This window comes from Saimiri boliviensis, chromosome 4 (genome assembly GCF_048565385.1).
Source record: "Saimiri boliviensis isolate mSaiBol1 chromosome 4, mSaiBol1.pri, whole genome shotgun sequence".
Classification (NCBI taxonomy): Eukaryota; Metazoa; Chordata; class Mammalia; order Primates; family Cebidae; genus Saimiri; species Saimiri boliviensis.
Window position 1 is genome coordinate 7,014,897 of NC_133452.1, and position 27,645 is coordinate 7,042,541.

Consider the following 27,645-nt stretch of genomic DNA (forward strand, 5'->3'; position numbering starts at 1 on the left):
AAGCTATCCTCTTATGGTTTATAAAAACATGCAGATACATATAAAAGAAAAATAGGACTGAAAAAGAATTATCACCCACTGATCTCTGTGAACTCACATATGAAATCAACAGGGAAAAATACTGGAGGGAAAACATGCAAGCAAAGTGAAAGGCCAGTACTCCACAGAGGGCCATTTCATTCAGATAGACTTGAAATTCACCTTTTATATAGGCTTTCAAAATTTTGTCTTTTGCATAAATTTAACAAGATAAGCTAGAAGCTTTACATCTGTAGTTAACCAAATAGAAACTTTCTTAAACTCCTGAATTTAGAGATTGAGATTTCATTAAAATAAGTTTATAAACTCAAAACTTCAACATGCTGGCATAAAAAAAAAAAAATCAAGGGTGTCCTCAATTCATGAAAGCATTAAAAATAAAGATTGTCAGTCCCATATCAAGTGACAGAATTACTTCAACTGTTCACTTTGTATAAACTGTTCTTGCGTTGTGCTGCCAAAAAGGAAAAAAGTTTGTAGACAAAACAGCGGAGACAGAGGTAACCCTGGGCCTCAGGGCTCATTCTTACGTGATTTAATGTTGGCATCTCTGTAGGTACCATTCAGAATTGCAAGCTCCATCAGCTGCATCTTCTTCAGGCTGTCTTCTCCTTCTGCCTACACATGGAAAACACACGAGATAAAAGCATTTGAGACTGTCCACAAATATAACAGCTATATCTACAAATAAGCCTTAAAGTTAAGTATCATATGACTATAGTCACCTGTTTCAATAGGGGAAAAAATGATTGGGAACCAAAAGGTGCTAACACAAAGAAGCCTGTTTCCTCAGTGATGGCATGTTGATATTCAGGATATTGATCTATCTGAAAAATTTCTGTCAGCTACACTGCTTTATTAAAGTTCTCCTAGAAAGCTTTGCTTTTAAACCGAAATGAATGAAAATATGAGACAAGACTAAATATACCATATTCTCTTCAGCATCTATCATTTTAAAATTATTTTCGTTAATCTTATTTTGTTTAGATATAGGGTCTTGCTCTGTTACCCAGGCTGGAGTACAGTGGCATGATCCTAGCTCACTGCCACTGAATTCCTAGGTTCAAGAGATCCTTTCACTGCAACCTCCCAAGTAGCCAGGACTAAAGGCATGCGCCACCATGCCTGGCTAAATTTTTGCAGAGACAAGGCCTAGTTTTGTAGCCAAGGCTGGTCTTGAACTCCTGGCTTAAAGTGAGCCTCCTGCCTCAGCCTCCCAAAGTGCTAAGGTTACAAGTGTGAGCCACTGCACCCAGCCAGCATCTATCATTTTGCTGAATACTCCAAAACTCAGATGTGTTCATTAAACACATACACACACAGAATTTTAAACACATAAAGATTTGATTGTAGAATTTAGGAAAGGAAATTTTATGCTTAATTCTTCAAAACAGGAAAATTCAGTGAAATTTTAAGAAGTTATAAAAACTGTGTTATTTAGCTCTCTTATGCCACCATACCCGTCTCCTCTTTCAATCTGGTTGGCAAGTGCTATCAATGGTACAGCAATCTATCTTTAGGGTCACCATATTGTCCAAAGCAGGAAACATTTAAAATCAAAAAGGGGCACTAACAATAACCATGCTAAAACTGTAAATCAGGAGAGTCTTTAATCATCAAAATCTTTGGCCATTCCATTTACCTTGAATTCCTTCCACTTTTCCATTTACTGTTCTAGTCACTTTTTGGCACAGCACCCAAACTACTAAAGCATGTTGCTAATGGTGTCTGTTTTTCCAATCAATCTATACACAAAGATCAGATTAAGTGCCCAAATCACAATTTTCTTCATGTTTCTTAACATTCTCATGTCTCAAACACTTTCATGGTTTCTTACTATCTAAAAATATAAAAGACTTCAACTGCCTATGATCTCTGGTCCGAAAATAATCTTCTCAAGTTAAGTCCATTAACCTACTACTTTTCACACGTATGTAAGGAATATCGTAAAGTCAAATCAGACTGCTCTGCACCACTCATTTCTGTGCACACTCCCACTTCTTCCATCCTTAAATGCTCCCTTGTGTACTTTTCTGCCCCTCTTTCTTTCCAAATCCTACGCATGCCCATCCCCACAAACTTCAACCTAAATACTACCTTCCTTTTCCAAAGGCCATCCATAGATTACAGCAGATCCTCACTAATGTGGTATGTTCTTCAAAACTAACTTTAAGTGAAACAATGGACAGTAGGTCCTCAAATAATGCACTGCTCTCAACATCCTTTCATTTTAACACTGAGGGGAAAAAGGTTTCATTATACTCATTTTGTTTAAAGTTCTTATCTCCAAGAACCTACTGACAAGGTTAACTGTTTCTCCCTCAAATTATAGTCTGTTGCCTATCACCACTCCCAAAGATGCATGAGAATAGGGCTTATTTCTTTGTTACCACTGCCTAACCTGTGTTCCTACAGCCACTCCCAAGTTATTTGCTAGAACTTTTAAGTGACTGGTATGAGAAGTCTTTATTTCCAAATCCCAAATGTTTAAGTCCACCATAAACTTTAGCCAGAGCAAAATAAAGCAGATGAGGGTCTACCTATCAAAGTCTGTGTAGAGATAGAACTAAGTGCCCTCTACTTTTATGTATTATTTAATCCTAATAACTTTATATGACTTCGTGATATTTACAATGAAAGTAACTCAATGAAACATTTTCTGATATAGTTTTGTTCCTCTCTGATTCATAAAAGGGGAAGGAAAACCAGGACACATGACAAGCTTCTCAGTGCTCCTTTCTATCAAAGCTGTACACAAAATTCCATTTTTGGCATTACAACAGTGAATGGTGTAATATAATAACAGAACTGCTGAGTGAGCTTTCAGTAAATCACAAGAATTAAAGAAAAATATGAGTGAAACATAAAAGACAATGTTTTATATGCTACTGCCAAATTTTTAAAAACCTACTTTGCAGTTACAGGTACTAGATACTTGCATGCCTATGGAATTTTAATCCTATCAACTTGTACAAAGATGAACAAAAAAATAAGTAAGCCACCCTTGGAAGAGAAGAATTAAATCCATTATAATAAAACTTCTTAAACATCTTTGCTAAAACTAGTCATCTGAAAGTTAAAACTTATCGAAAGTTGTTTCAAATTTAATTTATATATAAAAATGAAATACCAAAAGTATTATAAATTATACTCTAAATTTAAAAAAAAAAAAGAGAAAGAAAAAGAAGGGCAGTAGGTTTACTTCCAGTCATCTACCACAGTGAGAAAGAAGTGATACAAGTTTGAAAGTATCAGTAAATAAGTGGGCAAATTTAATTCCATCAAGGAGGAAACAAAGATGAAAGAAGTGTTTCCTGCAGAAGGAACAGGTGCTTGAAAACATGTTTGCATTGAACTGCTCCTTTTGGATAACAAAGTAACTATTCATTATCTGGCAATGGAGTGTCAAACATGGGAGAAAGTCACAGAGAAAAATGATGGAAGAAATGCTTGCGTACACCACTGTGTGCACACTTGTGTAATTTGCAGGGTGCAGGATAATGAAAACAGAGGAGAGATCGCCCTAAAGGAACAAAAATAAGAGCAGCATAGGCTTCATGAGGAGATCCTGGTGTAGCCTGCCATATGGTATTACTGGAGGTGACAGTATATTACACCAGAGGACAGCCACATTATAGCAGGGTACACTAATGCCTCCCAGAGAAGCACAGGATGTAGTCAGCAGAGCTAGAATTTGATCCTAGGTGGTCTCAGTCCAGATGGGCTTCACCCTAAAGTCCTGACCACTCCCCACCACTCTCTTCACAGAAGATGATCCTATGTGTCTTAAGGGACAACATGGTTCATTATAGAATTACTTTCATATTAAACTGGTTATTTCAACCTTACTGTCCTGGTTTTGACAATGAGGTTTAGCAGCATGTACCTGCTCAAAACACTGTTGAAAGTGTATGTCACCTCTTTTTCAAATATAAGTTCTGATGAGAAAATTAAGTTTCTTCTATAGTCCAGAGGCTCTAGAACTTCTATGAGCCAGTCTTCAGACCAGTTAGTTTATCTGACCTCTTTTTTCTCAAAAATAACAACTGATCAAACAGGGCATCCTGAAGGTGTACATGTCAACTCCAGATAGTTCACAAAGTACCCTATAGAACCTTAATCAGGAATGAGTGCCCCTACAGAGACAGAACACTGACTTTCACATTTGTAACATGAGTCATTAAAATCATATTTTGTAACATTGAATTCAAGTGATTATCTGGAATCTTGTAACTTCTGATTTCCTAAGTACTTGCCTTATATTCCCTAAGTACTTGCCTCATATTCGAGAATCATTTTTAAAAATCGAAGCAAAATTCACATGCAGTGGACTCCCAAGATCTTAAGGGCAATATCCAATCAGGATTTTTTTTTTTCAAGTTTTTGTGGGCACACAGTAGGTATATGTATTTATAAGGTACATGTGATATTTTGAAACAGGCATACAATGCATATTAATCATATCAGGGTAAGTGGGGTATCCATCACCTCAAGCATTTACCATTTCTTGGTATTATAAACAATCCACTTACACTTATTTTTAAATGTATGATAAACTATTGATTGCAGTCAAGCTGTTGTGTCATTGAACACTAGATTTTATTCATTCTAACTATATTATTGTACCTATCGACCATTCCAACCACCCTCCCAACTACTCTTCCCAGCCTCTGGTAACCATCACTCTACATTCTATCTCCATGAGTTCAATTGTCTGAAGTTTTTTTAGCTCCCACAAAAAAGTAAGAACATGTGAAGATTCTTTCAGCGCCTGGCTTATTTCACTTAACATAATGACTTCCAGTTTCATCCATGCTGTTGCAAATGACAGGATCTTATTATTTTTTATGGCTAAATAGTGTCACAGGACATTTCCACAAACCCAGAAATTCTCCTTGTATCTGAAGGCCTACATCCATCTGATTTAACCTGCCCCAACTAGATGTTCAGATAATGAAGGCATAATCTTTTGTCTTCAATTTCTTTTCCTCACTATAACAGCTGTCAGACTCATCCATATTGCTGCATGTCACCATAGTTCATTTAATGGTTGAGTAGTGTGTAATTTACCTCTTCTGCTACAGACATTTGATTGTTTCCACTTTTTTAATACGTGAACACAGTCACTCTGAAAATTCTCATACAAGGCTTGTTTGTGAATAAGTTTTCATTTACCTTGGAGAAATACTTATGAGTAGAGTCACTGAGTCACAGGGCAGATGAATATTGCCCTTGTATTTTTAAGGAAAATATTATGCAAACATTATTAAAATACAACAAATAACACTTTATTTTTGAAACATAAAAGCTCAAAAATATAACATACACCTAATAGCTAAAACCTGTGGCATCGGGGAAGTGCCTTGAGAATTTCAAAATTTTTCAGATTTATAAAAGATAATATGCCACAGATTCTGTAACATCCAGTAGAGTCTGGGGAATACTCCTATAATCCAATATGTAACAAAGAGAAAAATACTCACACTAAGTGGGGTGAAGAGAATAGAAACACAGTTTTCTGAAATTTTGGAATCTTGCAATTAATAAATTATAAAAATGTATAAATATATTTTTAAAGTTATGCATATTACAGTAAAATACAGGTGTATCATCAACTATGTTTAACAGCTATGTTAAACAGATACAAATGTTTACTGTTATGCATACACTGCTCAACTTTTCTAGAATTAGACATAAGATCTTCATAATCATTTATGCTTCCTAACAAATCTGTGGTATTGGCAGTACATTATTCCTGAGGCTCAGGTAGGGTAAGTAGCTTATCCAAAGTTATACAAGTTCACACTGCAAAACTGGCTTCCAACCCCAGAATACCTGATTTAAAGTCCTCATGTTTTTTGTTTGTTTTTTTTTTTTTTTTGGTACAGAGTCTCACTCTTGTCGCCCAGGCTGGAAAGCAATGGCATCATCTTGGCTCACTGCAACCTCTGCCTCCTAAGTTCAAGTGATTCTCCTGCTGCAGCCTCCCAAGTAGCTGCGATTACAGGCATGTACCACCACGCCTGGATAATTTTTTGTTTTTTAAAAAAGAGAGGGCCGGGCGCGGTGGCTCAAGCCTGTAATCCCAGCACTTTGGGAGGCCAAGGCGGGTGGATCACGAGGTCGAGAGTTCGAGACCATCCTGGTCGACATGGTGAAACCCCGTCTCTACTAAAAATACAAAAAATTAGCTGGGCATGGTGGCGCGTGCCTGTAATCCCAGCTACTCAGGAGGCTGAGGCAGGAGAATTGCCTTAACCCAGGAGGCTGAGGTTGCGGTGAGCCGAGATCGCGCCATTGCACTCCAGCCTGGGTAACAAGAGCGAAACTCCGTCTCAAAAAAAAAAAAAAAAGAGACAGGGTTTCATCATGTTGGCCAGGCTGGTTTTGAACTCCTGATCTAAGGTGATCCGCCTGCCTCGGCCTCCCAAAGCACTGGGATTTACAGGTATGAGCCACTGTGTCCAGCCATTCTCCTGTTTTAAGCATTCATTGCATTATACTTTCTCCAGTCTTATGATGCCTTTAAGTGGAATTATCTTTTGAATTCATCGAAGACCTCATGTTAAAAAATCATGTTTATTTTAAAATTTATATTACACGTATTGTATATATAATTTATTTTAAATTTATAATTATTTTTAAATCTATATACATTTAAAAAACTACAATGTAATTAACAGAGAACAGAAACAAATCCAAATCATTAAAACTATGTCATCTAAGAAAATAATTTGAACCACTGCCTATCACAAAGGTCCAAACTCTACAGCATTCAGAACATTGAATAATTTATATGAGGAACCCTGCTTGTAAATGTTTTGCTTTAGTCAAAGTCATCTGTCCACAATCCCCCAGAGTAGACCTGGTGCTTTTCTCTCCAAGGCTCCTATTAGAAGCATCCTACGTGTTTCTCAATAACACAGGTCATTGTCTTCTCCCAGAGTGCAGGCTTTTCTAAGCACTTTCACACATATTGGTCTTACTTTCATAAATTAATGGTGCTTATTTTTGGGGTGATTAATCATATATAGCCACGTGCTATCTCAGTTTCTCTATTTTTTGATGTTTTTAAACTTCTCATGAATTCCATAAATTCACCAATAACCAATAAACCCACGTTCCTTGTAGCCACTAAAGCCTTGCAAAAATGAATGTGCTCAATCTTAAAAATGAATTACTTTTCTATAAATTTGAAATAATGGGTAGAAAAGGTTTTCCAAACAAAAAAATACATGACTAATTTACTTACAGTATAACAAATGGCAGAGAAACAATAAAGTGTGACCACATTTTATAGAGAATTTTGATGCCAATTACCACCTTGATCTGGTCTAACGGCGTTGGCAGACAGAAGGTGCCAAAGAACTTGATTGACTTAATTTAAATAATGGTTTTCAAGAGGGAAGGGACAAAAAAAAAATTGCCTTTAAAGCCTCACTCCGCTAGTTTGTGGATGGACTGCTGGGGACTTCAGCATCATTACTGAGATGGGTCATGAGCTTTAATAGGGTCCAGGCAACAGAAGAGGATGAACTGGATTGGGGTAGAGGTCAAACCAATCAAGAGATGAGAAGAGTTATGATAACCTGCCAGGGCCTGACGATCAGTTGGATACACAGGGTAAGGGAAACGGAGAAACTAAACCATGTTGTTTAGGTTCTTGAATTAAGCAATAAAGTAGATGGTGGCTCCGGGTAATGAGATGATAAAAGTCGAGGAATATGGAACCAGAAGTTCTCTTTTGAAAGGTTACATCTGAAATATTGATCTTAAACACCTAACTGGAGATGTCAAGTAGATAGCTGAATATTAATCTTGTTGGTCAATTTACTCCAACTTACCCTATACAGCTGGTAGAAAAACATGCTTTCACATTATTTTCTAAATTTTTCTCCAAGATGATGTGGCAGTTACTAAGCTCCAAAATGACCCGCCATGTGCTTTCCAATGCTTAATGCAGGGCTCTACAACTACTACTACTTTGCCAGCTGGTTTTCTGTGAGGTTCTCATAACTGAGGCATAGTGTGGGTGGTTAAAGCGGCCAACCCTGAAGAGCTGGATGAGGGAAGAGAGATGTTCTCCTTCCTGTGTGTGCTCCTTTCAGCTATGCACTTGCGAGAGGCAGCTGTCTCCTGGCTCCATGCTTCTTTCCCAGCACCTCCAGATACAGCCTCACTATGCAGCCCCTTCCCTCCATGCGCACCAGAAGCAGTCAACCAGGGTCCTCTCCTCTGAGTTCCTGAGGTTACTGCATTAGCCAAGTGGCACAAAGTCAGGGAACAAAGTCTTGGTCCCATCATTACATAGCTTATCTTTTATTCCAGCCCTGAGGTAAAAGGTGCTTTTCGTAGTTCCTAAATCTGTATTACAGCCTGTCCCCTTTTTCAGTTCTCGACTCCGGTTTAACCAATCAACAACTTTCCACAGATAAAGCAAGGTAGAGACAAATTGTGAGGCACTTTATTTAACCAGAAAAGCTTAAAACACCTGAACACGATGCACCGCCCCCACCTCCACCGCCCTTAAAACTAACAAAGATTTTTACCTTAAGACAGTATGTTCTGCCTCTCTTCAACAAGGTACAAACAGATCCATTTAAAAGCAGTAATAATCTCAGAAAAACAAAAGACAAGTCTCAATAATAAGTACTTATTTCTTCCAATGCTAAATACAGGGTGAAACAATTTGTGATTTTATTAATAGTAAGCTTAATAGGCATGATAAACTTTTGAAAGATTTATATGTTTCACAACTCAGGCTGCATACTAGCATTAGAGCCACATCATTTTATAGATTTAAAAAAAAGAGACCTCCAAAGTTGATTGTTATTTTAGATGAGTATTATTAGATTACATGGTTGGGCTGGAAGGTGGGACATATAAATACCAATTAGGAGTTTAAGAGATCCTTGTTCTATAAGAAAAGATAAATAGGAACCTGCACCAGGCATGGTGGCTGACTCCGGTAATCCCAGCACTTTGGGAGGCTGAAGTGGGTGGATCACTTGAGGTCAGGAGTTCAAGGCTTGCTTGACCAACATGGTGAAACCCCGTCTCTACTAAAAATACAAAAGTAGCCAGGCACGGCAGTGCACGCCTATAATCCTAGCTATTTGGGAGGCTGAGGCAGAAAAATCACCTGAACCCAGGAGGCAGAGGTTGCAGTGAGCCGAGATCTCACCATCGCATTCCAGCCTAGGCAACAAAGGCGAAACTCCGTCTCAAAAGGGGAGAATAAAAAAAAAAAAAAGAAACCTGAAAATTATGACTATCTAAAAATCTTAGTTTTGAGAAGTGAGACAGGCAAAAACTAAGAAAAGTATACCCACTGTGGTGGTAGTGGTGGGGAGGGGGCTTAGAGGTGGGGTGAACCTGTAAGATGTCTTGATGACTGCCTGACAAAACGTTCTGAGAGTGAAAATATATTAAACTCATATATATTCAGAATGAGCTTTCAGATAGAAAGGTAAAGTAAGTTCAATAAAGTGTAACTGGTGATAGAGTTTGCACAGGGTGCAGTGGAAGACCAATTGAAAAGGCATGGGGAAACACAAACAGCTTTAAGGATCTCATGATAACTATAGATTACTTCTCTAGAAAACATGAGTGTGCAGCTGAATGCTTCAACAATATGGGCTTGAACTGTGCAGGTCCACTTTTATACGAACATTTTTCTGCCTCTGCCAGCCCTGAGACAGCAAGACCAACCTCTCCTCCTCCTCTGCTTACTCAGTATGAAGATGAAGAATTTCATGATAATCTACTTCTACCTGAATAGTAAATGTATTTTCTCTTCCTTATGATTTTCTTAATAACATTTTCTTTTCTGTAGCTTGTAGGAATATACAATATAAGTAACATATAAAATATGTGTTTATTGACTGTTATCAGTAATGCTTCCAGTCAATAGCCAGCTATATTTTTGGGAAGTCAAAATTAAGCATAAATTTTCAACTGCAAGTAGGAGTGGTTCCCCTAACCCCTACTATGTTCAAGAGTCAACCGTTTAAGCAAAAAATATTGCATACAATTTCAGGTAGTTAACTGTGAGTATTAAACTTACTCATGAAGATCTGTGATTAAACTGTTAATTCACTCCAATTGCTCTTGCAAGACTTTCAAGGTAATGCTGTATAATGTATTCATCATAGTAATGAAGTACTTTTCAAAGTGATTCTGACTTTTCAAAGCAAATGCTTTTCATCAGGAGATATTCATGAGATTTCTAAGCTACCGAGCACAATCTTGACAACCTCAAAGAAGAGTAGAGGTAGAAAGCTACCTGTTATTTAAAGCAATTTTAAGTCACGACTGCTAGTTTCACTTATACCCAAATTATTTTCAGATGTAGTCATGGTGGTAACACCAGAGGAGCTAATTAATTTTGGTTGCTGCCTGTCTTATTTTACTTTGTTGTTTCATCAGACGTCTAATGAAATCTTCAACACAAATTACTAAAATCTTGAACCTCAGAGGAGGCTAAGCTAGAATAAAGTAAGGTAAGCAAAAAGGATAGGCTTCCACCTACGACTTGTGACTGGTACCTGAAGTGGGAGAAGTCTTGTGGAACCGGAGCCCTCCACCCGTGGGACCTAATGCTGTCTCCAGGTAAACAGTGTCAGAACGGGACTGTATTAGAGGACACCCAGCTGGTGTCTGCTGAGGAGTCAGAATCGACTGGCTGCTGACAGTGGGGAGAAATCCCTACAAATTTTGATGACCAGAGATCACAGAACGACTCGGTGTTGTGAGAGTATAGCAGGAGAAACTGATTTTGTGTTTTCCTATATCCTTACACACACATATATGCAAGCACTGATATTTTTCTAACAGATGAGTTTTCATGAGAAGAAATGGAATCAGGAATCAATGAATTAGATAACAACATTCACACTGGCTGGCCATTACTGGTTAAAATTTGATCCATACCCCTGTCCTCCAACATGAGGAGCTCTTTGTTGGGGTGGCTGGTGCTTTACATATTTTGTATAAATATTTAAGAAACAGTCTGTTAGTGATGAAAAAAAGGCAACTGGTCTGGTACCAGAGGTAGAATTAATTCAACTCTGGATTTGCCCTGTAATAACTTGGTTTCATAATAATAGCTATACAGTTTCCCCTGAAATCTTTGATTACTGAAATTCCTATAGGAATAAGTAGCTTTGTTACTGTGTGCTATGATTTTAATGTCCCCTCCAAAACTCACGTTGAAACTTAATCCTCAATGTGGCAGGTAACTGGATCATGAGGGCTCTGCCTTCATGAATGGATCAGTCCCTTAATGAATTAATGGATTATTACAGGAGGAAAACTGGTGGCTTCATAAGAGGAGGAAGACAGACCCTGGGCGAACACATTAGCTCACGTACCTCCTTACCATGTGGTGTCTGTGCTGCCTGAGGACACTGCACAGTCCCTACCAGCAAGAAGGTTCTCACCAGATGCTGCCTTTTGACCTCGGACTCCCCAGCCTCTATAACTAAGAAATAAATTCATTTTCTTTATTAATTACCCAGTTTCAGGTATTGTTATAAGGACAGAAATCAAACTAAGACACTGTGAGTGTGAAACTCTCCTAATTTCCCATGAAAGAACTTTTAATGGATTTGGCTACATGGTATTAGGAGCATACCTCTTCACTTATTAAAGAACAAGATTTCATAGTTTGACTGTGAAAAGTATACAACAATTGAATTCCTGGTATATATAATGTTAAGAAATATTTGTTCAACAAATACAAACAGATACTTAAAACATCTGTTAAAACAGTAATGTATTTGATTATAAAATAAGGTAATTTTTTCTTTAAGAGGGAGAATAACTAAGTGAAACATTACTACTATTGCATATTAATATATGTTCATTTAAAAACCACAGACAAGAACACCATGCAGTATGTTTTTTGTCTTTTTTTTTGGGGGGGAGAGGGGTTTATTTTTATTTTTTGAGACAGATTCTCACTGTGTCACCCAGGCTGGAGTGCAGTGCCATAATCTTGGCTCACTGCTACCTCTGCCTCCTGGGTTCAAATGACTCTTTGCCTCAGCCTCCTCAGTGGCTGGAATTACAGGCGTGTGCCACCATGCCCAACTAATTGTTTATAAATTCACTATGTTGCCCAAGCTGGTCTCAAACTCCTGGCCTCAAGAGACGTGCCCGCCTAAGCCTCCCAAAGTGATGGGATTACAGGCATGAGACACCACACCCAGTGTAGTGTTTTCAGGAAGTAAGTTTATTAGCTGCTGGTCTTTTACTGAGTCTTAAGTTTTTCACAGCACTGGCATACAGTTTCAGTGCAGTGCACTTTATCCCAGCTGTTTCTCCAAGTCTTTTCCTATCCTTTCCTGTCCACTTCCTGCATATCCCCTCTAGGACTTCGGAGGAAAATGAGACACTGGCTCTGCTCAAATTGTGTCATTAACAACCTCAAGTCCACCCGCCCTCAACCTCTCTGGCCTCTCCTCCCACACTTTCTCTGGTCAAATCTTCTAAACTCTTCTGGGTTGCCTCCTCCTGCTAGGGTGCAGGGGACTCTCCCCTTATGTGGCTACCTTCTCAGAACTTTCTCATGAGCAATTATGACTTCTCATGAACTATACCATGTCCAGTCTATCCTTTCAACTGACAATGAAACATAATCAAGCTTTCCCACCCTTAAAAACAAACAAACAGACTGCTGATCTCTCTTCAAGCTGCTGTTATCTTTCTCCTCACATCCAAATGACAGTGCATTTCCAGATGCTTCTTCAGTTAACTCCAAACTTCCATTCATCCCTACCTATCACCACTCCTTCACAACACTTCTCATCACAGTCAGGAACAATCTTTACAAAACCACACCAAACTGGTGATGCAGAGTGTTTGTCTTTCTTACCCTTAGACACTTCTGACACTGCCTATCAAGTCTTGCTATCTAACATCACTCCCTCCACCTGGCTCCACTTCATTCTTGTGGTTTTGCTCCTACATTTCCTTTGCACTTTCTGGCTCCAACACACAGCCATTACATGATGTTCTGACATAATGCCTCAAAATCAGTCTGATATGGTTTGGCTCTGTGTCCCCACTCAAATGTCACCTTGAATTGTAATAATTCCCACATGTCAAGGGTGGGACCAGAAGGATATAACTGAATCACAGGGGTTGGGGGGTGGTTCCCCCCAGCCTGTTCTCCTGACAGTGAGTGAGTCCTGATGAGATCTGATGGTTTTATAAGGGGCCTACCACTTGGAACGGCACTTACTCTCTTTCCTGCTGTCCTGTGAAAAGGTGCCTTTTGCCATAGTTGTAGTTTCCTGAGGCCTCCCCAGCCATGTGGAACTGAGTATCAAACCTCTTTTCTTTATAAATTACTCAGTCAGCAACCACAGTCTCTAATTTCAGTAAGTACACCACTATCCATCCAGTTATACAAGTTTCACCCAGTTCTAACTCAACTCTCACTCTCCAGGTCTCCTTTCACACATCCATTGTGGCCTGTTCAGATGTTCTCTCACCTTGCAGCCAGAGTGATCTTGAAAAAATGAAAATAAATCTGGCTCACTACTTCTTACAACTCTTCAGTACTGCCCAGTGCTTCTCAGATAAGATCAAGATCCTTAAACATGCGAACTCATTGAGTGCCACACATGCCTTCTTTCAGTTCCCTACCAAATTAGCAGTGTTCTCTTACAAAACCTTTTTCTTTTCTTGAGATGAAGTCTCACTCTTTTGCCTAGGCTGGACTGCAGTGGCACAATCTCAGCTCACTGCAACCTCTGCTTCCCAGGTTCAAGCGATTCTCCTGCCTCAGCCTTCCGAGTAGCTGGGATTACAAGCTCGTGGCACCACGCCCAGCTAATTTTTATATTTTTAGTAGAGACAGGGTTTCACCATGTAGGTCAAGCTGGTCTCGAACTCCTGACCTTGTGATCTGCCTGCCTCAGCCTCCCGAAGTGCTGGGACTACAGGTGTGAGCCACTGCTCCAGGCCCTCTTACCATGTTTTATTTATTTATTTATTTTTGTTAAAAACAGCTTTATTTCCATAATTTAAATACCACTATATTTACCTGTTTAAAGTGTAAAATTCCATAGTTTTTGGCATGTTTATGTATGTGTGTGACCATCACATATATGTAGATTGATTAATTTAGAAGAGAACAATCTGATGAGATGTTTAAAAAAATGAGGCACAAAGGGTAAGTGACTTGTGGAAGATTTTACATGAATGTGTTTTTAGGTTCCATTATTACTATGAAAAGCAAGGAATGAGTGCTTTATTAAAGGGCTAGTTGACATTCAACCATTAATTCAACAAATGCTTACTGGTCACTTTCTATGTATGTGCAAGACAGTGAGGGAGAGATACTAAGATGAAACAGACTTCATGCATGTCGCTGAAATGCCCAGTCAGGAGCAAGGTGATAAACAAAAATTCAATTCTAATAATTCTGTACTACTATCATAGACAATGCATTCTATTATAAGATCAGTACAGAATACATTATCATTGAGGTCTTTCTGGAGATTGCCAAAATACACTACATAAACAAAGGGTGTTCTAAAAACTGTGAGTTATTTAATACATGTGCATGCAAGTGTAACAGAGCAATGACACGAAACAAAGCTGGAAAGGTAGGCACATGTCAGATGAAGATAAGCTATGAATACCATGCATTTTTACCATGGAGTGATAGAAAGCCAAAGAAAACCTAAAACACGGAGTGTGATGACACTTCTGTATATTAAAAAGACAGTTCTGATAAAAAATGGATAGGAGGGAGCACCCTGGGTAACAGACCTATTCCATCTGTGAAAAGAGAAAAGATATGCACTATTTGGAGGTAGAATCAGACAGAACTTGGTGATGATATAGATGGGATGACGTCAGGGCAAGAGAGAAGGAGGTGGAAGAAAGATGGATGAGTCCTAGGCAACAAGGATCATTCTACAGAGAAAACAAGGTTAGAATTGCTATATAGGGAGGGCAAGGAAGAATGTGGTTTTAGTTTTCAAAATACCATGTATGAGATGCCTATGTGGCATACAGATGGAGGTGTTAAATGGCTGGTTGATCTGGAATTCCAGATTAGAAGCACATTGAAGAATAATCACCACTGCAGTGGGAACTGGAGGCATGGGTATAGATGAGACTGTCCAGGAGAAACAAATTAGAAATGAGACACTTTAATTCTATTGAGAGCATGACACTTCTGAAGAGCAAACATCAAGTGATCAAAACAGGAATTAAAAACAGTAATTTTGTCATATTCTCATTTACATTACGAAATCTAAGTTTCTGTATATACTTGAAATCTTGATTTCCAACCCTGTAAATAGCAGTTTTTCAATAGAAGTTTGTGAGATGAATTCCTTTTGTCTATCATTCAATGCTTAAATTAAAAGAAATATTCTCAGGTATGTTATAATCCTACAAATGCTAAATTAAAAAATCAAAATATTTTTATTTAAATTGAAATCTTCTCCTTCACAAAATTCCCAAAATTACTGTCACAAAGTAAGCTAATTCCTAAATTAGCTAACTTGCTCAGAAATACTATATTCTACAAAAAAAGGTTACTAAAAATAAGCTGATGCTATATCATTTAAAGGCCTAACTAAAAATACTTTGATATATACTATATTTTATTTATACGTTAAAGATTTAAGTTTTTCTCCACACAGGTTTTAAAGGTTAAGAGAATCAAAAAACAAAACACATCTACTTATATAATTCATCGATATGGTTTCAGAGTTAATTCCCATAAAGTAGTCTTCTGATGAATAAGCAGGATAATCTAACAGTCACTTCTAAAACTTTCAAAATTCAGTTATTAAAAATATAGATGAAAATCAAGCTAGAATGAGCTACCAAAAGCTTACCTGAAATAATCTTAACACTAAAATATTTGAATCATTTGATATACTATTAAAATGTCATAAGTTACTATCTCAATTTTACTTATAAATATCAAAACATTAAAACATTTGAAATGTGGTAAAGAAAAATTAAATGTGAGGTGAAACAGAAGCAAATTAAATATAGTAAGGGACGTGACTTCTGAATTATTTAATATATTATTAAAATGTCACAATGTTACGACCTTAATTTTACTTACAAATATCCAAACAGTAAAACATTTGAAATGTGGTAAAGAAAAATTAAATGAGTTAAAACATAAGCAAATTAAATATAGTAAGGGACATGTGATTTTCTTAACATTTTTGCCAATTCAAGTTCAACGCACACTAATATAAAGTGAATGATTACAAATACTTTGCCTATATATAAGGAACATGATGCTACTTACCCACCATCAGAAGGGCATGAAAACAAATTAAAGGGATGTATGAAAATAATTGAACTAAAGAAAATACAATGAGAAATCACTTGCCTATTTTTCTATTAAATAATTAATTAAAAATTAATATGTACTGAAATTAATTTTACAGTATCTGTGTAGAATATCATATATTTAATAAAGAAATGTTTTTTAAAAACCCAAACACTAAAATGCATTATCCCAACCAATGAGAAGTTTATGGAATATAAATATTAATATTTAACGTAATTATATAAAATATATAATTATATATTCAGATGAATACTTTAATATAAAATTAACAGGTACAAGCAATTATAAAATGTTATAAACTCAACATGCAGATTCTGAGGGATGCATGAAATACAAAGTTAAAGGACTTCCCAAATAAACTGCAAAAATATTTCCTAGGGAATAAATATTTAATTTAATAAATATTTCCTAGGCCCTAGGTCCCTTTTAAAATATTTGCAACACCTAAAATTTAGAATCACAAGCTGTGTAAATTTACTGTCAAATTGAAAAAAACTTTATGTTGAGAGAAGCAATTCTTCAATGAATCCTTTCAAGAATCAAGAGGAAGATGTTATTCATACAGAGTCTCTATTTGGGAAAGCCTGTCCACAGTTACCGGAAACAAGACTTTTTTTTTTTTTTTTTTTTTTAAATCATCAAGGAATCTCATCAAACTAAACCTGCAAGTTTAGGGAAAAGCCCTTGGTTGTTTTTAAGGAGCCAGAGTCACTGCCAGGCAACATTATAGCTAGACAGACAGTAAACACAGCTTTATATAGCTGCTCAATAATTTAGATCAGGCGTCCCCAAACTACAGCCCGCGGGCTGCATGCGGCCCCCTCAGGCCATTTATCTGGCCCCCCACCACACTTCAGGAAGGAGCACCTCTTTCATTGGTGGTCAGTGAGAGGAGCACAGTATGTGAGGGCCCTCCAACGGTCTGAGGGACAGTGAACTGGTCTCCTGTGTAAAAAGTTTGGGGACGCCTGATTTAGATAAACATGGTATGATGTTGAGGGAACTCTTAAAACCTATACCTTTGCAAACTAAGAATTGTTAATCTGTCTGTACAGACTGCCACCCAAATATATGGTACTTTTAATTATTTGTGAAACTCTAATTAGGATGATACACTTGTTGGCCTAATGCAGAATAAACCTTAAACACAGGAGATGAAATATAAAAATTATGATCCTGATATGAAACTGAATTTTACTCAGAATCGTCCCTTTTCGCAAGAAAGAAAATCAGCACATTTAAATTTCTGCAAGTGCTTTTTTCCACCATCATTTTTCCCAAAGCAGCATACATCCATCAGAGTATCTACACACAGCACGTAAAGGTTATGGCTTTTGATTCCAAGGAGCTCTGCATAAATTACAGAGATCTCTGGTAGGGACTACATGGTTTGTATTCTACACTTAAATGAGATTTTAGGATATTATCTGTCAATGAGTCAAGTTTTATTAATGGTTCAACAGTAATCTTAGAGCTATAGAATTTTAATCAGATTATACTAACATGTGTTGATTACACATTGAGCAGTAAAGAGTAATATATAAACAAAAAATTTATTGTACTTTAAAAAATATTTTACTCTGTCTCACCTGAATTGAATAACTGTTCTCTCCCCGCAAAACACTCGCATTTCCCTGGTGAATTGTTTTTGAAAGACACATCTACATTTTCAGGCCATTAGGGTTAGCAACAACCAAATTATTATTTGCTTTATGAAACCGTACCCTGGTGGCTTCACAATGTTAAGACGTCCAAAAAGATCTTGTTTATTTTGTTAAAAGTATTTTATAGTCTCAAAATTTTTTGCTTAAATCGCACTTCGGGTGTTTTTCTGAAGGGCAGATATAAACCACCAATGTAAGAACGACTATTACTGATATCTTGAGAATGAGTGAGGTCACAAAGCATAAGTGATGTTCACCACATCAGACATTTGCAGGAACATTTTCTCCCTAAAAAGTAGTTACACCAAAACCCAATTCTTTTGAGAGGCAGGGGAGAGCTGTACTCTGGAAGTACAGCTGTCCCACATTATCTGCGGGAAATTGGTTCCAGAACACCAAAATCCACAAATACCAAAATCCACTAATGCTTAAGTTCCTGATACAAAATGGCACAGTATTTGCATATAACCTACGCACATCCTCCAGTATACTTTAAACCATCTCTAGATTACCTATAATACCTAATGCAATGCCCACACATCCCTTCATTCATGTGGACTCAATGTAGTGCTTGAAGGATGCAAATTTAAGTTTTGCTCTTTGGTACTCTGCGGAATTTTCCCCCTTGCTGAGTATTTTCTATCCTCATTGGTTGAATCCATCAGTAAGGAACTCATGGATGTGCAAGTTGTATTTACATGCAACCTGAATAATCCAGTTTGTAAACCTAAGTATCTTATTTATTTTCTAAAAGGGCTTTAAATGTTCTTGCTTTGTGAGAAAAACTGTGACACAAATATAAAAATATACATTTATTACATGCACTGAGTAAAATTAAAGTAAGTGTCCTGTTAATGTTTAAGCAAACAAAGAATCACTGTAATAGCATTATCTGAAGATATACTTAAATTAAGATGTGAAATTTATGTCTAGAGTTGTCACTTTTCCTCTAGAGACTTGAAACAAAATGTCTTTCCTCAAATGTGCCTATTATACCATATTTAGTGAAAAAACAAGCGTGAATAAGCTGATTGCCTGCATGGGAACATGGATCAACTCATTCTCATTAAGAATTTATGAAGCTATCAGCCTTCTATACAGTTTCGCCTATATGAGAGAAAGCAAGGACTGGCTTCTTTCAAACCTATAATTTATGATTTTATTCAAACCCGCCAAATTGCTTTAAGTAAACGCCTCTCACATATGAAAATTCCCATGGCAACTCATTTAGGTTGGCAGACAGGCAGTCCCAAATTCAATCCTTTTATCCTGCAGCTAAACCATTACAATGGTAATTCTGCTCTGACACTCTGAAGAGACTGCTAATTACTGAACTCTGGGTCCCCAGACAGACTTCCCATTCAAATTAAAATGGCTGTGCAAGGTAGAAATCAGTAGCAACACCTTTCTTTATATGAGAGATACTCTTTCCCATTACAGCTCTACCAAGGAACCAGTACATTATCTCTAGATGTCTTTTACTACCTTTCCTTCTCTCCCAATAAAAAGAAAAGGAGGCCAACAATACCATACATTTCAATGATCATATTTGGTCAAGAACTAAATAAATGCAGTACCATCAGTTCATTAACAATTTGGTTAAATAACTAAAAAAAAGATAAAAGTATCTCTATGGTCACTATGTCTCTTACCATCTCATTCATTAACTCAACATTTTCAGGTTATAATTAATAATTAATTAGGAGTCAAATGCATATGGCATGAGACAGAAAAGAACCTTTGGGAATCATGAAATGCAAACCTTTTTTTTTTTTTTTTTTTGAGACGGAATCTCACTCTGTTGCCTAGGCCAGAGTGCAGTGGTGCAATCTCAGCTCACTGAGACCTCTGCCTCCTGGGTTCAAGCCATTCTCCTGCCTGAATTATTCTAAATTTCTATAACATTAACATCTGTAGTATTTTTTGAAAATAAATGAAAATTACTTTTGTTCTGATGAATATTTTCAAATGTCATAATATTCCTAACAACTTTAAATTTCGAAGCCCACAGGTAGAAACTGTCAGAATCTATTAGATCAATCATATAATTTTATAGTACTGACCTCCATGTATATAAAGAGATCAGCTACTGTGTATGTTAAAAACTGATCTGTATTCAAGTTCTCAAATTCCTATAAAGTAATCATACAGAGAAAGTAAACAAACACACAATTTTACCATAAAGTAAAAGGACCTGTTATTTCAACACTTTATAAAATGTCTAGGTTGTGCGCATTTTGTGTGCCAAAGTCTGTTTTAAATTATGAGACAACATCAATGAACATCAGCTGCCTGAAATCACTTAATTTCTGTAACATAGGTAAACTACTCCTTAGTCTAGCCCTTTCAATTTAGTATTCTATCTCCCCAATGGAAATCTTTTACTTCCCCATTTCCTATTAAAACTGAGGGGAAATTATAGTGAAAACAAGATACAGGATTCCTCATCTTTACTTTCTCAATCTTAATATCGCATAATCCAGCACAATTCTCCTCCAATTTCACCGTTTTTGTGGTTTTAAAGTTTCTTCTGAGATTACAAAAGATCATAGAATATGTATCTATATAAAGTCTTGACTAAGAAAGAATATCATTTATTACTTTCCAACTAAATGAATGAGGATTAATGGAAGGAGGAAGGATGGTATCTGACACCTGAGAAACATTCCCATAATGTGTGCTTGTGTGCAGAGACAGGTTTATACATAATGCTTTTTTTTGGTAATGTTAAATAAATAACTTCATAATTTTTTGGCCTACTATTCTTTGTAAATAAAAGCCGATACTGACAAGATCATGACTAGCAAACAGGGTACATTTTGTAGGCAGGGAACAGAATTACTCTCTTTTGGTATGGTGCCTCTTGGGACCACAAATTGAACTTGCAATGACACACAGTTGCAGGTAACCGGGCCATACATGGTTAAACACATAAAATACAAAAAGAGAAAGAAGGAACAAGTGCCTTGAATGTCCACATAATTAAAATAATAATTGCTACCTTTACAAAGTCTCTCTAAGGCAAGTAAGCCAAACTGCTTAGTGCTATCTTTATGGAAAATATGCTACAAGAAATAACTGGCATTTTGGGAGAAAAAAATAAAGACCTCAAAATTAAAACAAAGAGAAAGTTACTACCATATGAAATAAAGAGTAAAACTCTTTAATGATGCAAACCATGTTCATACAGGTTGTGTAAGGTATAGACAAATACATAAATATAAATGCATATACATATGTACACCAAATTCTTTCGCCCTTTCAGTCCCATCAAGAAAAACATACTGGTGTGTTCATCTTTAAAATAGGTGAATGGAGATTTTTACACACTTTTTTCAGTAACTCACAAAACTAGAGAAAAGGAAAAAAAAAAACAGACATAGGAGATCTGAATATTTTCAATCATCTTAATCTATCAATGACACAGAATATACACACAACTACTGCAGAATACATATTATTTTAAGAGCACGTGAAACATTTATCAAAACAGACCATATTCTGGGCTATCAAAAAGTTGTTATTTAATTTAAAAAGACTACCATCTTATCAAATACATTCTGAGCATAACAAATTAGAAATCTGTAACCATATGATAAATAGAAACGTCTCAAATATTTGGAAATGTTTTGAAATAAAACGGGTCAAACAAGAAATTACAAAGGAAAAACTTCTGCACTGAATGATAACAAAAATACAACATAATAGTACTTGTGAGATACAGCTAAAGCATTATTCAGAGAGGAATTTATATCCTTAAAAGTCTCAGAGGTACAAAAGACAGTTCTCAAAATCACTGATCTTCTACCTGTAAGATCCCCCCAAATAAAATTAAACCTTAGTAAGAAAGATATAAAAGCAGACATCAATAAAGCAGAACGGAGAAAAATCAACAAAACCAAAAGCTGATACTAAGAAAAAGGCTGATAAAATTGGTAACTCTAGAACTAGATTGGATCAAGAAAAAAAAGTAGACATTTGAAGGCAACCAATTTAGACTTAGATAGAAACCTATATATAACCAGAGAAATAACTCTTGCCTAGTTATTGCATGGTTTATTTTGTGACCAGGAAACAAAAAAGGTTAAAGTAAACTGATTATCAAAATCAAAGAAATATCTAAAATTAAATTGGTGTTATTCTCAGAGTAAACAACTTCTCCAGGTAAAATATTATTTGACTCTACTAGTAAGTGGTGTGTGATTATCTCAAAACCCTTATTATTTTTGCAGTATAATTACATTACTAAACTGCTCTTGGAAAAGAAAGAAGTATCAACTGCCCTTATAATGCTAAAGCTTCTCTGAGTTTGCATGCTTGTTGGTAAAAAAACAAGGAAGTAAACCAGATTGTTTTGAAACCCAAATATGAAAAGTATGAACTGATTTACTAAACATTTAGTTACATGTAAAGTTATGCAAACTGATGAAATATTAAAATCTTCAAAATTATTTTAAAAATTAGAACTGCATCACAAAAAGGTACTATCTTTAATCAGATTTATCAGTCTTTTTAGCAGATGGAAAACTACAAAATATTTACTACAGTTCCTTATGAAAGTTTATATTAAGCCAAAAGTCTGCCCCTCTCTACTCCCTACTCCACTAGAACGCTCAAGCCAGGATTAGAGGTTTTTCTGCCATTCAACACCTAACAAAATGGGCACAAAATCATTAAAATACACAAAACGTTATCTTTCCAAAAAAGAATTTACTCTATCTTTCCAAAAAACAACTTATTCATTACTTATATGATAATGTAAATGGAATATTTCTCATTAAAAGAATATAAAACCAGTTCAAGGTGTGAACATTAAAGATAAAGTTCTTATGTCACCAAAGTATCTTATGTTACATAAGTATCACAAGGCTCCTGAATATAAAAACTGACCTAAAATAACAAATAGTTGTAAGAACAAGAGATTTTACTCACATTTTTGTAATTAAAGGGCTTTAAAAAAAAAAAAAAAAGGCCTATTAGAAGAAGCAAGTTTGATAATACCCAGGGTTTGACAGTGTGTTGAGAAATAGGCATTTTCATACAATACCGGCAGGACAGTAAACCGGTACAATTTTCTGGATGGTAACTTAGAAATTTTAATATGAATATTAAAATTTAAAATGCACTTACTCTTTAACCTAGTAATTCTACTTCAAGAGACTTATCTTTCAAGTATATATGCACAAGTTAATTAACTCTGCCCAATTTATGCAGCATCTCCTCCACCGAAGAGAAGGGAAATGTTTACTACTGGACATTCTGCCACTGCCTATTTAGGAAGGTGTCCTTACTGGTAATAAAAAGGTCTAAGGACCTACCATGAGGCTGGGTGACTGAGGTGGAGTGGAAGACACGATCACTGGAGGTGAAGTAACAAAAGAACTGAGAGGCCATTGTACTGGAAGGACTATTTATATAAAAAATAAAATCTTAGGGAGAAAAAAATCCCAGTTCTTTTTCCTCTTGTGCCATTCTTTCTTAAACCCATGCCAGTGACACTTTCAACCCCACTATTCCAAAAAAACAAAATTGACTGGCAAGGTGACCTATGACTACTACTTGCCAAATCCAGTGGCTGATTATTTCCTATTTTTACCTATAAGGTCTAAGCAGGACTTTCAGGACTGGCTCCCAGCTCTCCTCCTACCACTCCTCCCACCACCAGGGGCTCCTCCCCTTGCTCTTCCTTGCTGGATCCTCCTCCTCTTCCTGTTACATGGTGAAGCACCCCAGGCTTAGTCCTCAGTTTTTCTTCTATACTTATATCCAATTTCTTGATGATACATCCAGTTTCACGGCTCAAAAAACTTTTGATATAATGACAATTCCTAAATCTACATATTCTAGAGTCCACTTTTTCACTTAATTCCTGACTGTTATAACCAAATGCCCATTCAACATTTGCTGTCAACTTTTACACTTCTAAACCCAATTTTTTTACTTTCTTCCCAAACCTGCTTCTGTAACAGTGTAAATAAATGACAACTCCAACTGCCTGAAGTCATCACATATCACACTGAATCTGTCAAAACTCCTATCAGTTTACCTTCCAAAAAATCCATGATCTGACTACTTCTCAGCACCTTCAACACTACTCCAAGTCACTTTCATCTCTAACTCGAACTACAAAGACTTCCTTATTGGAATCATTGCTTTCTCCACTGCCCTCAAAGTCTATTCTATTCTCAGGCAAGCAGCTGGAATAGTCCTTTGAAATACAAATTATACCTGTCCCTCCTTTTCTCAAATCCCTCCAACAAGCAGCTTCTCATCTCATACCAAAACCCAATCGTCTTACCATGCCTACAAACCTTGGATGTGCCACTGCTTCCCCTCCCCACAGGCTTCACCTCCCTCCACTCTTAGCCTACTCATTAGGCTCCTCAATGGACCCCTGGATTTTGTCTAAACATGCCTCAGGACCAACGCACTTTTCTCTTCATTTAGGTTTTTTTCTTAGAGGTCGCCTTCTCTAACCAGCCCATATAAAACAGTACTTCCCGCAGGATGCACTGGCTCACGCCTGTAATCCCCAGCCCTTTGGGAGGCTGAGGAGGAAGGATCACGAGGTCAGGAGTTTGAGACCAGCCTGATAAACATGGTGAAACCCCATCCCTACTAAAAATACAAAAATTAGCCAGGCCTGGGACTACAAGCCTGTAGTCCCAGCTACTTGGGAGGCTGAAGTAGGAGAATCACTTGAACCCGGGAGGCGGAGGTTGCAATGAGCCAAGATCCTGGCATTGCACTCCAGCCTGGGCAACAGAAGGACTCTGTCTTCAAATTTAAAAAAAAAAAAAAAAAAAGAAAAGGTGGTTTCCTAATCCCAGTTCTTTATCCCCTTATTCTGCTTTATTTTCCTTCACAGCACTTTGTTACAGCAACAGAATATTGTTTATATTTGTTTTCCTCATTGTCCATAATCCAACCCCAATCAGAAGGTGACAGCAGGCACTTTGTTGGTCAGCTTTTATTTATCACTACAGTATCCTCCGCAGCTGTCACAGTGTCTAGCCTAGCCTACAGCAGGTGTGCAGTTCACATCTGCTGAAGTGAACTACAAAGGCCCAGAGGTGAGAAGACTGAAGGTTTAAGAAATTCAAATATATACACAACAACTCAATCTGTGTTAGGGTGAGGAAGATGAATACATATGAGTGTGTGCTTTAGGGACAGCAAAAAGTAAAAGATGAAACCTCAAAGGTAAGCTACAGCAAATTATGAAGAAACTTGCAGGCCATGCTGAGCTTTGTATTCTTTTTTCAGAGTAAGAGGGAACCACTAAAAACTCTTTAAGCAGGGAAAGGTAAAAATAGACTGCAAACCAAAGATGGGTTTGAGAGGCCTCAGAAGAAGGAATACCAGTTGTGGGGTTCTGATATAGGCATGGGTTGAAGTAGGTAAAGGCAATGGGGATGATTTTTGATGGTTTTTTTGGGACCACAGTTAGCAAGTTAGAAAGTCTAACAGAATACTGAAGGAACAAGAAAAGTGTAACTGAGAATTCCAAACCGAAAGACGTATGATTTCCATTAATCCACAAGGTAAGTGAACATCTGCTACTCAAACTGTCAACAACACAAAATTATGAACATCACTATTAAAGGTAAATTTTGAGATAAAGAAAATACTTGTCTTTGAAAATATTTAGGCAATGATAAACTAATGAGCCTTATATTGGATTTTTATAGAAGTCAAAGCAACTTCTGCAAAAACAGTAAAAATGAATTGGCAAGGAACTACTATTTCTGTACATTTTCTCCAACTTGAATTAATGCATTCATTTTCTCATCAGCATTTGTAAAGAATACAGTTGCAAAACTGTATCACTTAGACAACATCATACAGAAACAACAAACATTTTTATAGAGCAAGTATATGCTAGATATTATTCTAAGTATTCTCCATGTATCATCTCATTTAATCTTCACAATAACTATAGGGGTTTAATAATGCTCCAATATGCCCCCCCACCCCAAGGGACAGGGTCTTGCTCTGTCACCCAGGCTGCAGTGCAGTGGTGCTATCATAGCTCAACTTCTTGGGCTCAAGCAATCCTTCCATGTTAGCCTCCCAAGTAGCTGGGACCACAGGCATGTGCCACCAAGCCCAGCTAATTTTTCAATCTTTTTGTATAATGGGTTCTTGTTATGTTGCCCAGGCTGGTCTTGAACTCCTGACCTCAAGCGAACCTCCCATCACAGCCAACCAAAGTGTTGGGATTAAAGGCGTGAGCCACCATGCCTGGCCATGTTCCAATCTTACAGATGAGAAGCTGAAGACAGTTAAAAGTCAGAAAGCTGGGATTCAAAAACCAGGACGTGGGTTCTCAAAAGTATGATGTATTATTCTGTCTCCCACATCTATTTAAGTAAAAACCCAAATCACCTGGTGCTTCAGGAAAATTCAGTTATTTTATGCATTTCTATGGTGAAGATGAAGGAACTGATTTTACCTTATGACAAGATTCATTTACTTTTCAATTTATTATGTTATTGCTATGTGCTGGGCACAATGCTAAATACTAGAAATAAAAATGGTAAGCAAGACAGGAGATTACAGGTGACTAAATAGAAAATTTAAAAGATACTAACAACAATATCCAGTTGATCCTCAAACAACAAGGGAGGGTTAGGTTGTTAGGAACACAGACTGCGTGCAGTAAAAAAAATCCTTGTGTAACTTTCAACTCTTCCAAAATGTAACTACTAATAGCCTACTGTTGAATGGAAGTCCTACTCGCAGTTGATCAACACATATTTTGTGTATTATATATTGTATTCTTGCAATAAAGTATGCTACAAAAAAGAAAATGTTATCAAAGCAGGGTGCAGTTGCTCACACCTGTAATTCAAGCACTTTGGGAGGCAAAGGCAGGAGGATCACTTGAGCTCAGGAGTTTGAGACCAGCCTGGGCAACAGAGGGAGATCCTCTGTCTACAAAATAAAAAAATTAAGAAAATTAAGAAAAATTAAGAAAATGACCTAAGTTTACAGAAATAAAAGATAACTTTTATCTTTTTTTATATATCTAAAAACATTTCTATACAATATCAATCCTTTTTTTCCACTGTGTGCTTTAGTTTCAACACCCGTATCATCCATGCCATGGAAGAATCCAAAGCAGTCTTGTATAACCAAAATCATTCTGCCAGACTGCCTAATGTCCATCTGTTTTCTGGTGCTGTTTCCTCTATGTTCTCCTGATTGTCTAGCATTGGTTCAGGAGGATTTATCGCCACCAAATCCTCTTCTGTTAATTCCTCTGGTGTGGTATCTATTAACTCTTGAGACTTCTCCAAGATCCACATCTTAAAACACTTCACCTACCACCTTTCTGCCATATCTGCATCTCTTTCAGGACTTCCTTGATTGGCTCTGCACCAAATCCAGTGAAGTCATGAGCAACACTGGACACATTTTTCTAGGAATTTATTGTTTTGAGCTTGATGTCTTTCATGGCTTTTTCTATAATAATAATGGCATCTTCAATGGTGTAAACCTTCCAGACTTTCATGATGTTCTATCTGGGTTCTCTTCCCTAGCAATCCTTTCCATAGAGTACGATGTGTAATGAGCCTCAAAGGTCCCTATTCCCCCTTG

The 27,645-nt window shown here is 36.9% G+C and overlaps 1 protein-coding gene across 7 annotated transcripts in view; it reads right to left on the bottom strand.

Annotated features, from left to right (window-relative positions):
* Positions 1 to 27,645, bottom strand: part of QKI (QKI, KH domain containing RNA binding) — a 169,427-nt gene that overhangs the window by 15,888 nt on the left and 125,894 nt on the right. For all 7 annotated transcript variants that reach the window (XR_005578496.2, XM_039465548.2, XM_039465555.2 and 4 more), the window contains exon 5: positions 570 to 657. Coding sequence is in view for 6 of the 7 variants with exons in the window: in XM_039465548.2 (XP_039321482.1) it covers positions 570 to 657 (88 nt within the window). In the remaining variant the exon portion in view is untranslated. The remainder of the gene's footprint in view (positions 1 to 569; positions 658 to 27,645) is intronic.